At 37.0% G+C, this 13,125-nt stretch overlaps 1 protein-coding gene across 1 annotated transcript in view; it reads right to left on the bottom strand.

Annotated features, from left to right (window-relative positions):
- Positions 94-13,125, bottom strand: part of LOC18789557 — a 36,290-nt gene continuing 23,258 nt past the window's right edge. The window contains 23 exon segments of the mRNA XM_020554180.1: positions 94-1,028; positions 1,126-1,416; positions 1,766-2,050; positions 2,153-2,311; positions 2,610-2,966; positions 3,810-4,031; positions 4,339-4,465; positions 4,554-4,696; positions 4,800-4,977; positions 5,773-6,300; positions 6,558-6,742; positions 6,836-6,991; positions 7,356-7,442; positions 7,565-8,015; positions 8,743-8,819; positions 8,910-9,869; positions 9,985-10,115; positions 10,670-10,724; positions 11,173-11,379; positions 11,475-11,744; positions 11,863-12,043; positions 12,134-12,297; positions 12,401-12,562. Coding sequence (XP_020409769.1) covers positions 1,258-1,416; positions 1,766-2,050; positions 2,153-2,311; positions 2,610-2,966; positions 3,810-4,031; positions 4,339-4,465; positions 4,554-4,696; positions 4,800-4,977; positions 5,773-6,300; positions 6,558-6,742; positions 6,836-6,991; positions 7,356-7,442; positions 7,565-8,015; positions 8,743-8,819; positions 8,910-9,869; positions 9,985-10,115; positions 10,670-10,724; positions 11,173-11,379; positions 11,475-11,744; positions 11,863-12,043; positions 12,134-12,297; positions 12,401-12,562 — 5,244 coding nt within the window. The 3' untranslated portion in view covers positions 94-1,028; positions 1,126-1,257.

Genomic DNA, 13,125 nt, shown 5'->3' with positions numbered 1-13,125 from the left:
ATAGTGGGAAGGGAAAATAAGAGAAAAATACAAAGAAAGAAATAAAATTTAGTTAAGAAAAGTATGATTGTATTAAGAAGACAATAGACTCAATGAAGATTTGAGAGGAGGCCAGGCCTCCGCTGCCCCTCCTCTAATATCGTTTGTATAAACGATAACATTTTATTATTTTTGTTTTTTGGGAAAACAACTATTATAATTTTTGGAATACTTGAATGAAGGACACGTGATGGCCTTACCTGAAAAAGGAAAAAGACAAAAGAAGCAAATTCAAATGGTGGCCGTTGGATCTCAACAACCACAAGATCCAGGTCTTACATTAATGCCTCAATCGTATATTGACAGAACTCTGAAAGCAATTCAAGATCATCCTTGGCCTTCTTCTACACGCAGCTCGCTCTTCCTGAAGCAAGCCACTGAAGTTGGGCTCCGTCGGACCGTAACACCGGAGGGGCTTGGTCTCAAATTTTGAACCCTAAATAGCTGAATTGATGAAGTTTTTGGGCCCAAATTCACAATATTTGGGTTTAGCCCTCCTCCTTTGGAGATGGCTTAGTAACTTGCATGCAGCAAATATATGAAAACCAAAAAGATTACAGCTTCATAATTGAACAGGTGAGGTTTTAACTTTTGTTTGAAAGGCAATTTATATGCTACACTACACCATACATTAAACAGGGTGCTCAACCACTAGGATTTTACTTCCTAAGCCTAGCCGTCACCTATAATATATCATCATGTTCATACGGGACCAGATCTACAGTGGGATCTTAAACCAATCGGCTTGATCACCTTCAGTAATTTCTGTTCATATACATTGACTACTCTAAGACATATACATGGAATGTTCAAACCTGTACATATTTAGGAGAGTGGTATCTATAAATATAAAAAACCTATGGATGTGTAATTGAAGCTACACCATTCATATCCATGCCCTACAAGATCTTTGTCACTTGTCCTTGACATGACTTCTTATAAAACACCTACACAAACCACCTCTTCATTGTTGTAATCTGCAAAGACTTCTAAACAAAATTGCATATTAATGTCATTAAATATTTGAATCCATACACACATCAATATAACTGCAGTACATTCATGCAACGATCACAAATAGAATACCTGTCAAACGGTGAGAACATCTGAACATGCAGGCTGAAACCAGAAAAAGAAACACGAATAGTCGGAATTCATGACCTGACCCACGACAGAAATCCCAAAAACCATATTTCCCCAAGGGCAATGATCTAGAAATCAATTGCTGCTGCTGCTGCCAAAAGTTGAACTACGAGGAATTGATGCAGGCACCTGTCGGGGCGACAAGACGCTAGCCCCTTCTTTTGGTATAGCTTCAGCGCTGGCACTATCAAACATTGGTGCATATGGAATTGTCACACTCTTTTTCAGCATTCTCTGAATTAAAGCAAAGTTTTTCGTTATAAAGTATCCAGAAGAATGTCGCATAACAAAACTATTTAGGAAGAATATTTCAAACTTTAGTAACTTGTTATATGGGTGCAGCGAATGAGCCCCCAGATCATTAATAAATGACTCAAGACAAACTTATCATATGCAATCTATTTCAGAAAATTTTATATTCTTGTCGAAACTTTCAATGCAAGGGAATAAAACATTTTAGAATTTCATTTTTAGTTTGCAGGTATAATTTTAGCATTCTATGGTCAACCAACCTTGACAAAGATAAAAGTCAATGCAATAACCTGACACTGCAGAGCTCAAAGCGACGGCATTAAACACTAACCTTTGGTTTGTTTGACCCATAAGTGTTCATTGCTCGTTCAATCGAGGAGTACACCTCAAGAGCCTGGGGGGTATCAGGGATGCATTTTATAACTCGAACTTGTTCCCTCGCCTCAGTTGATTTCTCTTGTAAATAAAGAATGACCCGTGAAGGTGGGGCTTTTGGGTGGTCCTTTTTGCCATATGACTTTTCCATTATGACCAGGTCATCCCAAAGTACATCCCACAGTACAGAACATGGATCCCTAGCCGGGTTGAACTTCCTCTGAGCTACGGTGAAGGGTTGCTGAATGACAAAAAATACAAGTCATTGTTTGGTGACTTTTGAGTATGGTGTGTAGCAGATAGGAGGGGATAGATAGAAATGATTCTAATCCAGCTAACTTACTTGCAACAGTATCAATCTTCGATGAGTGACTAGAAGAATTTTTCCTTTCCGGAGTAAAAAGTGATTTTCATAAGCATCTGATAAGGCAAATTTCCCACGTACTTTAAACAGATCAACCTGGAGGAAAAATGAACCTGATTCTGCCAGCTGCAATATAGCCTTCATGACAAAAGAAAATTCATTAATTTTAGCCACTGAATACAAGTAGATTATAACCAAACAAGACAGCAAGCTGGATATCAACCAACAAATAATCATACAAGTAGATTTACTTAATTTAAGGTTGAAGAAGATGAGAAAGTATGGAATATGTAGGGGTATCAACCATAACTTTTCATTTTATGTTTAAGTTGGGAGTAGAGTGAGCAATAAAGGGGGTATCAATAAAACCAGCCCATGCTCAATTAACATAAAATTTCCAACTGAAAGATTTTAAAGAAAGTCAAACAACTAGTACCTGTCCCTGTGCCTTGTACCCATCATATGGCCGAATTAAATTATCACCGCCAATAACACGAGGCAATCGTCTGCGGAGCAGTTGCTCATCAGAAGTTATAGCTGATGCTATCTTCATTCTCATCGCATTGGCACCCTCAGTAGTTTTTGACAAAAGATCTAGAACCCCACTCACTGGTTGTGCAGCTGCACCTATTAATCCTTTCCCAACACCTTGAACAAAACCCTCAACGCCAGAAGTTTTTGCACCTTCAAGCGGCTTTGTTAATATCCCAGTGACTCCTCTGAAGAGACCTTTTGCCAGTGCTCCACCGCCCTCTCTAATAACATCACCAAAGTCCTCCACACCCTTGCTTTCCTGCCAAAGTAAAATTTTTAAATAAATTGCAGACATTGAGATTCATGAGTGTAGAAATTGCAATGAGCAAGAGATCGAAAAGCACAACACAAGGAGAGTATCGTAGATTGCACGGGTTGTTTTCATGTGCCAGACCATATATGAACAAATTAATATAAAAATGGTTAACTAAGAAATCAATGTACTAAACATCTATCAAAAGATCAAACTAAAATTTTAAAATATGCTCATGGCGCAACAAGACTCCAATGCAAATCCGGACAATCTCATCACAGGGTGGTCATGGTCCGGTGATAGAAAGCCTTACTTAATAACCAAGGTCCAAAATGAGCAAATTTTAAAAACAATTTTAGTCACTTTGCAATAAGAATGAAAAGGTTCCAGTTTATTCCTCTAAAGCATCGCATGTATTGATAAAGTTTGTCAGTTTTACTACAAGTCCCAAAAGCTTAAGCGATTAGGATGGCCATCAATTGTTTTATAAATTCACTACCCCTGGCATGCAGGTCTCCTACCACCATTAAGCCCAATATGTGGAATTCAACTTTATAGTGGAAAGATGCAATCAGGGAGTCAAACTCAGAAACTCCTGCTCACATACCGTGATAAATTTTTTTCGTTTACCACTAGTCCCAAAAGTTTAAGTTAGCATATGGGCCAATAATGATTTTTTATTATTTTATCTCCTAACATGTACGATAAAGTACCAACTAAAAATTTGTAACGTATGATAAAATAATCAGTCCACAGGCCAAAAGAAAAGAACTTTGGCAACTAATGATATCCAATTTTAAGCAATTATGTGTAAGTATATTAATTCCAATGACAAACTCTAAAGCAAACCTGTCTCTGTCGGCTTTGAATAAACTTCTTATCAAATGATAAGGCAGCCATGCCCTTGCTCATATGTCCAAGTGCACTACTTGCATTACCCAATATATCAACACCGGATAGCAGTTGAAGAGGTTGGCCTAGGAGATCTTTTCGAATGTTTGAAATAGCAATACTAATCATTGAACTCTGCCTCATGCACACGTTCTCATGAAACCTTTGATTTATCCTCACCTGAATCACAAATGTAAATATATTGTGTTAAATGTACTCTATGAAATATATGATGCAAGAACAGTCCATGTATATATTGCAAAGTCAGATGAAGAGTTTATAAGTATGCGATGCAAAGCTAAAAGTCATCTACAATCTACCAAATACATATTTCTAAGTACGTTATCCCATGATAAAGCATTCAACACCAAGACTTTGATAGTGAGCCTTCACATTCTAATTACTTAGGTCCAGACAAGATATTCTGGGAGGAATTCCAGAGAAGAAAACCTCAAGAAATAGCAGGAGGAAGAATCCCAACACTTACTGGCATATTCTCAGTGTTGCCCAATGCAGTCATCAAAGATGCCCAAAAGCCAAGAACACCTCTTGGCCTTTGACTTGGTGACATAGCCATTGACACTTTGAATCGAACCTCTGAGATGCTAAGAACTCTGCAAATAAAGGTACCATAAATTACGGGAATTACAACTAAATCTAGCAAAATACAATGATATGCCAATTTTGAAAGTCCATGCATACCCAATTTCAATGATTGGATCAACAGAAACAGCAGTTGTTTGAGTATCATACAACCGACTAAGGTTGACCTGCTGAATCATTTCATGAATGCGCCAGATGATAGGTTCATGAATGTTTATCAAAAAGGCAGAGTTCTCAGGTCCCTGAATAATCAGTAGACATATAGTTAATATAAATTGGGGGAAAACAGGAAGTAAAAAAAATCAGAAATCTTCTTCTAGGTAATGAGAACTTTTTTGTACTTACATGGAGACCAATATATGGATAGACACACAGATCTAGCGACCCATTGGATTGCATTGTGATTGAAAGTTTCAAGATATAGTCAGTCTCTTCCCCAACTCTCTGTGGCCTAAAAAGAACTGGCGTTGGAATTAATGGCAACTGGTTATCCAATTGTATCCCATGCATTCTAAGTTTCAACCTGCAAACAGGACAAGAACATAATTCCTGAATTAATAATTGTCAATCATAAGAGATAAACAAAAATACAATTCAACAATAGCATCCTAAGGGGCCTCAGCCTTTGTCTAATTAAGTAGCCAATTTGTAGGTAATCCATAAGTTTGTCAGTTGGAGAGTAAATTAAGCTAAGTTTACACTTCAGAATTGTGATTCTCATATACATCTGCTAACAGGAAAGAACCAAAAAGCTGTCTGTTGAGACTTACATGGACCGCATAATATGAAAGCCAGTCACCAACTATTGACCTCTAGAATACTGTAAATCTTATTTTACTAAGACAGACTCAATTTTAAGTGATAATGAAATGTATCGAAGTGTATACATGGAATGTGAAATATTTCATGAAAGATTAGAACTAACTGAAAATAATATTCACCAATGCGCATTGGTGCATTATAAACAATATAGTATCAATGCTTTGATTCTTGCTTGGTCCAGATTTTTCAGTCCCTAGGTGATATGATTGTTTTCTGTTTTCTTTTTCTGCTAATAAACAAACTATCAATAATAAAAATGAAATTGTAAAAACAGAGGGCAAGGTGTCTACAGACCTAAAATTCTACTAGCAACATTTATTAGCAAGACCAACAGAAAAATACAACAGTAGATATCATTGCGAAAACATTCCAGGTCTCAATTGTCTAATAAATTAAGCAAAGAAAAAAGGCAGCAAAGATTTACTTGGATCCATTGACTAATAAATTAAGCACTTTGTTCTCTAAGCCATCAAGTCTCAATTGAAAGCAAACTTACCGACTGATTCCAGAGCCTAAGCCAGTTGAATATGCAAACAGAAGATTCTGAACCGAAAGGTAGAGAATTTCTTCGGGTGTATGGTCAATAATGGATATCCCAAGCTCAGCTAGCTCAATGATAACATGAAATTCACAATCAGAGAGAAAAGGTGATTGTTGCTGTATAGAAAGTTGAGACAAAAGTGATGACTGGCTTCTACTCAAACCTCCAGCAGGTTCACTTTCTGGCATCCAGTCACTGATCTTAATAACATTCACTTTCTCTTCTTTTATAACAGTAACACGTAGAGCTTTAGAAGGTCCACTTCCCATGTGAATGGGTTGGTGATCAGAAATCTCATCAATATCATACTTCTGTGATTTCAATGGGTCTTCGCCCTCTACCAGGATTTCTAATAAACGCCTTCTGCCAAGATCTTCCCATAAAAAAGAAACTGCTGTATTAGGAAGAAGAAAGTTCCACGAATCACTAGTACCATCCACTTGCCGAATTCGGATGGGTAGAAACATGGAACGATTTTCAACCCTGTTGATAGAAAATTATCAGCATTGGACCAAGAAACAACAAACACATGTATACAAGTAAAGAAGCAGAAACTAGTACATATGATTTTATTGTACTGCAATAAGAAGACTTCCATATTAATAGACACAACTAGTTCAAGAAAATTTTCCCAAAATATAAAGTCAAAAAGAATTCTTTTGTTCTTATGATAAATACACTGCCATCAACATCATCTTTTTTTATTTCACAAACTTTCACAAGAGATAGTAAACTGTGACCTGTAAGGACTCAAGGAAGAGTTTGGACGGAAAATAACTTCATAGCTTGAATTCTTTGCTCCACTTCTTACAGCTATTCGAAACTGAAGTTGTTCATTTCCAGTATCCTTCCTCAAGCAAACACGCATGATACCTTCATTACAAACACTAAATGGTGCACTCCATTTGTAACCATCCACCCGCAACTGAAAAGAAAAATAAACCCCACATAGGAGTCAGACGATGTATGCTATTCATGATAATTAAGTGAATATGAGAAATTATTAAACTTCACTGACCTTCAACAATTCAACTTTGGCACAAGACTGCCAACAAAAGGGTTTTGGAGAATCTGTGGGATGAATCCATGCCAGAGACTGAGAACCACACTGCTGCAGACACAGGCTGGAACCAACTCTATTAATAAACAAGCTGTGGGGCTGGAATTGCACAACCTGAATATCAACCATTGAGAAATTTTTTTATTAAAGAAAAATATATATACATACCCATATCAATGAAACTTAACAAACGCATAGCTTATGACTACCACCAAGTACGAAAAAAGCAACTACAGTTTTTACAAATGAGTACAACCCTCCCCATGCAATGATCCTCCTGTTCATTCTAAACGTGCAAATGGCCTGCTGACCAGAATCTTTTATCATATTTTTTTGGGCTATGGGTCATCTTATTTTCCTAAAATCAGATCTATAGACAATATTTATCAGTCTAATTTGGCAAGTCCATAATCACATTCTTGCAGTTCCTCAGAGGAGAAACATTAAAGATTTAAGTCATAAGATATTAAAATCCAACCTTTGTTCTGTCTGAGGTCATGTTCAGTCGCGCTGAAAGCTTGTAATAAGATCCATCTGAACTGAATGCTTTGACATCAAGCCTTTCCTGGAAATGAAAATTCAAGAAGCATCATATGATCGAGAACAAATTTCAGCAACTCCGAAGCAATAGTAATTAAAAGGAGAAAGAAGAAATATTAGAAGCCAATTTGATGTTCTTATAGTCACCTTCTTTTCCAGCTCAAAAAGAGATATCCCAGGACTGTATATTTCTGAATGACGAATGGCAACAGAAAGGCCCACTCGTGAGGACAGATATACATCTTTTTGAGATGGAAACAGCGAAGCCCCACTGCGGCTTGCATAATCTTGTGGAGAAAGCATATTAGGAACAGGACTAGTGTCCTCAATAACTTCAAGTACTTGAATGTTTCTCCTAGTGGAAGAAAGCTTCCTGTCCATAGAGTTTGTAGGACTTTTCAAGGCTGTTTTTGCAGACTTGACTCTAGAAGGTATTAGAGAGTCTGTATCTGCATTGTCCAAAGGTTCTACTTCCACCACTCGATATGCCAAAGGAATAGATGAATCATTCGTGATCCAATATGGAACAAAGAACCTTATTGTTTTGGGTGCAACAGTGGTCCCTCCCATGTCACGTTCAATACTCACGCGCAGTCTCCTGTAAATATGAAGGTAATGGAGATCATGGATATGATAATTGATAAATAAAAAATTCTTCGTACTAATTACAATAAGTCTTTTTATTTTCCAATACGTACAGATCTCAGAAATACCAATAAGACATCATCCTAACATATTTGTAATGGCACACAGATATAGCGGAAAAAAAATATGATGAAAGATCATATATTTATTTCCCTCCACTTCCAAATATTTCCATTTGCAAGTGCCAAAGAAGAACAGATGTATTGTAATCCACATTATGGGAGAGTGACAAATTTAATAACCATTTCAATGGCTCCGAGTTAGTGACAAAGCCAGAACTGCATCCCAGTGGGGGGGAACTTTAATAGTAATAGGAAATAGCAAATATCAATTGAAAATTACAATATGAAAAATATTTGGTCCACATCCTAAATCTTAAACTTCTAGAAACAATGGTAGTCCCAACAAAATCAAAAAAGAAAAAAACTTAACATAGCACAAGAGGGGGAGACTCTGAGTAATCCTTACAACTGAAACCCCCTTTTTTTTTTTTTTGGGTCAAATATCACTGAAGGAAAATTGAAAATTACGAGTTGGGATCTATAGTGGTAAATAATATGAATCGAACTACATCCTAGCAGCTTGAGCTTTTGTGAACATGGGAACAACAGCAAAACAACATAATTTACAACAAAAAGAACAACAAATTTTAATAAACATTTTTCTTTGGAACCACAAACCTTCTACTTTTCTGGTGAACCATCCAGAATGATGAGACATGGTCATTGGAATAAAGATTCAAAACAAGAACGGGGTCCTGCCAGAAAAAAAACAACTATATTTATTAAACTCACAATGGCGTATAGATATATATAGTAAGTCACTTGTATTTAGACAGAGCTACTACCTTCTCCAGAACCCAACCACCCTGAACAAACAATGTAAGATATAAGGGTTTCTGAATGTCTGCGGAATATATATGAACACCCCCACGTGAAGAGATCATACCATGCTGTCGTTCAATGCATTTTCCATCTTTTGTTCTTTCCCAGATTGTGAATTCAGCCGGACAGGGAAGTCGATTTTCCAACTTCATAGGAGAGTTGACAGATATTCTCCAATCATAAACAGGTGCATTCAATTCAGTATGAAGAGCTGAGGCATCTGCCCCAACACTAAGCCAAAATTGTTTATTTATGGTACTAGAACAACACAAAAGTATATCTTTCTTCTCAAGCTGATTCAACCTAAAAGTAACATTAGGTATCTTATTTTCCTGCTTTGAAGTATATTGTCGAGAGAGTGCAACCTGATCTATAAGAGTCAGGTCCTTTCCATACGTATAACCAGAACCCACTGCCACGACAGAACCCCATGAATATGGAGGCTGAGGATCATCAACAGAAGGACAAATTTGTAAGCACTGGTCGGAATCATTTGATGTACTTCTCCAAGGTAAAACAAAAGAACCTCCAGGATTTATGTTATCACTTTTTCCTAAAGAGGAATCATAACCTCGAATCCGAGAAGCATGACAAATTGAAAATTTCAAGTTAACATCAGTCTCATTTATAACTGTTGCAAGACCCCTGAAAATTGCATGCTTCTTGCCATTTTTCAGGACAACTTCCAGTGCCATGAAATCATTCTGTAGTGATTTGGGGACAACTGACAATGGAAGCAATGACCGAATGCTCTCCCAAACACCATCCGGGCCAAGACCAACAGAGAAACCTATGTCTCTATCACTTGCATTTTCAGCCTCTAGATCTCTTTGAAAAATTGGAGTTGTTTTCCTCTCAAAATAAGAAGTTGAAACCAACAGACATCCACATTCGTCCATGTCATCAAGATTGTTATGTTGAACCTTCAAAGTACAACATCATATAAGCATGAAAAGAACACTCAATTCCACAAACAGTACATGTGCACAACTGACGTCACCAATCAATGCAAAAATAATGTGAAATAAGAAAGCTCACCCTCCCCCTTAGCGGATATGATACTACACTCTGACTATCATGACCTTGATTGAATACCCTCACGGAAGCTATTTTCCTCAACATATTTGCACCTTGCCCAACAGAAAATGAGAGTGCACCCACCACTTCACCTGTATTTTTGTTTTGAGACCATAAACAATGTATGAGAAGTCTGAGTCTAAATGATTATTTATTCGGTGGGAAATTGCAAAGAAAGCAGGGTAAATAACCATAAATACGTAGTTTCAGCACAAAAAGACCCGAAAGGGCTGACAAAAAAAAATTAAAACAAGAAACAACCAAAAAGAGAACAATCATGATTCATTTGTTAGGCACACAGGATTAATAAAAGGAACTGCAAAAAAAAAAAAAAAAAAAAAAAAAAAAATTAGAAAAAGGCAGTTACAAAGTGGAGCTGGTATTTGGGAACAGTACTTCTGAGAAGCACATTCAGAGCAGCAACAGATAGGTTATGAGAGAAGTTCCTATGATTATGAACATACAAGATGGTTACATGTAGTAAGAACGATGGAATAAGATATTCAAGATGTTGGAGATTTCATTCCCCTCTTGAGTGTAAGGTTTACTAGTTTTAATTTAAATAAGCATGTGAATCAGCAACCTAAATGCAAGAATCAATATGTGTGGATGCAAGTTCACAAGAAAGAAAAGGGTTGCCACATACCCTTTCCTGCTTTTGCTGCAAGGTTTGTCACCTCCACTTCCAGTTTAGCTGGTCCCTGCAACACTTATACGCTCAAGCTCAGAAACTTAACACTCAGAATATCAAGTCTAAATGCTTGCTAATGTCATCAACAGTGTAACTTAATTAGTGGCGTTCAATGTAAGGTTTTAGCATAATCTGATGAACTACAGAATTTTGGGCTGCATTTGGTTCGTGGGAAACTATGGGGATTGATTTCATATCAATTCATTTCTGTGAACCAAACGGGGCCTTGAGGTATAAATGCAGTTTCTCTAATACATAAACACAGAAGACGAAACTTCTAAATTATCACCTTCTTCAATATGTATTTTTATAATTTGTTTTAGTGATCTTTCTAATTATTCTTGCAATATACATATTGCATTGTATGGAGAAAAATCAAGAAATCCTGTCACATAATTGATGGTTGTCTTCCGAGGAAAATGTGCGTCAAAAATAGAAGATAATAAATTTTCAGATACCTTCCGAGGAACTTCAAATATGAAAAGTTCATTCCATTCCGCCTTGCCTTCATTCAAGTTATTGATTTTCGAAAGTGCAGGCTTAACACATTTTGTCCTGGCACTTTGAGGAAAGAGTTTTTGTTGATCTGTCGGCTGACTATCAACAACAAGGCGCAAAGCACAGAAGAAGTTATGGCTGTTGCCATCATCTACAATAGGTAAACCCTGCAAACAAAAGCATCAATCTTAACTCCTGAAAGGACACAAAATGATACATAATCTCAGGGTAAGAAAATAGATAATCTAACAACATTTACAACCTTGGCTTCATGAATCTGAATAGCAACATAATAGCGCACTTCCTTAGATTCATCTGCAACATTGAACCCGTCAGAAAACCTTGGAGGTGGCACCCATATAGAAATACAATCACCATGACGCAACCGATCCACTGATTCTGTATTTTCTTCAAATTTTTTCAGATATATATCACACCCAAGTTTATTCTCTACAATCACAGTCTGAAAGTCATCTTCATCCAATGCAGACAAAGTCTGATCCTCTCCTTGTTCACATAGACCACCAGCTTCCTGCAAAGATGATTGGTGTTCAGAGTATAGTTACTGCACTCCTCCCCACACAACACCCCTCACCCACCCCAATAAAAAAGGAAAGCATTGTTATACAACAAATCATCACTAGTATTACCTCATTTATCTTCATTGCTTTCTGTTCAAGTTCTAATTGTCTTCTCCATGAAAGAATGCTCCCTATAAAAGTTTCAAGGTTTGCAGCACTGACATTTAAATTAAGGATACTGGTAGCAGCAATACGCATTGTCTTCCCAAATTTTGATGGCGAGTGTACATTGGTGTCATATGTTTCAAACCTTAAAAAAGCCAAGAAAAATAATTCTTGAATATTACAAAAAAATCAAGTAAACTGTATTAAGACCAAATAGAAAGAAACAATATAATACTTGAATATTCCATCAAAAGGTTCCACAAGTGGCTCCCACGCTTCTAACTGGGTGTTGAAGGTTGATGCAGCAATAGAGGAGATCAGTACTGCATTCATAGCCTCCAGTCGACCATGTGTTGCAAGCTTGATATTGGTGATTGTCGTGTCAAATAATGGTGTCATCTGAAAGGTCCAAATTACTCAATAAAATCTAAAAACATTAACAGTAAGAAGAGAACCATCTTTACATCAGACTGCAGACTTAGGATGTGTTTATAAGACATACCATTCCACATAAGCTGTCTAGAACAGTTAAAGAGAAGCATCTTAGCTTCACTTCTGCAGTTATGTTTTCCCTAGCCTTTGGCTTCATGGAATCACCAATAGCATAAGCCAATCTGCTTGACGGTTTTTTCAGATCAGCCCGTGCAAGAAAAGTTGATGCCTGCAAAAACAGAAGAGAGCCCTAAATTATGTAAAAACTTGAAATCTTGTGACACGACCAACAGAATAAGCTAAATACAAACACATTATAATAAAATATAAAATAAAAACTTCACATGAAGGTACTTTTCACGGACAATTATTCCAGCTATGGCAGCTGCATATGTTCACGCCAGATTCAGACTGAGAGAACTGAATATTCATCTTAACATGTTTTGGCTTCTTGCTGGATTATTTGGATGGAAAGAAATAACAAGATACTTGATGACACAGCAAGGAAGTGGACTTATATGGGACAGAATCACATATTTAGCTTCTTTATGAACATCATTGTCAAAGCAATCTAGGGATACTCCTTTTAGTGTCATTAGGTGAGAGATTTGAGCTTAATGTGACTTAATTTCTTGTAAAGCCTGTCGCCATCAGTACTTCTTTCTCATTTAACAGAAGTTCATGTTTCTGAACAACACACACCCACACACACACACACACACACACACAGTCTCACGCACACACAAAAACACACACACACACACTGTACACTGACACGATGTGATCGGTTGGAGT

The sequence above is a fragment of the Prunus persica genome, chromosome G1, assembly GCF_000346465.2.
Source record: "Prunus persica cultivar Lovell chromosome G1, Prunus_persica_NCBIv2, whole genome shotgun sequence".
In the NCBI taxonomy this organism is placed as follows: Eukaryota; Viridiplantae; Streptophyta; class Magnoliopsida; order Rosales; family Rosaceae; genus Prunus; species Prunus persica.
This window is presented reverse-complemented; position numbering and strand designations above follow the sequence as displayed.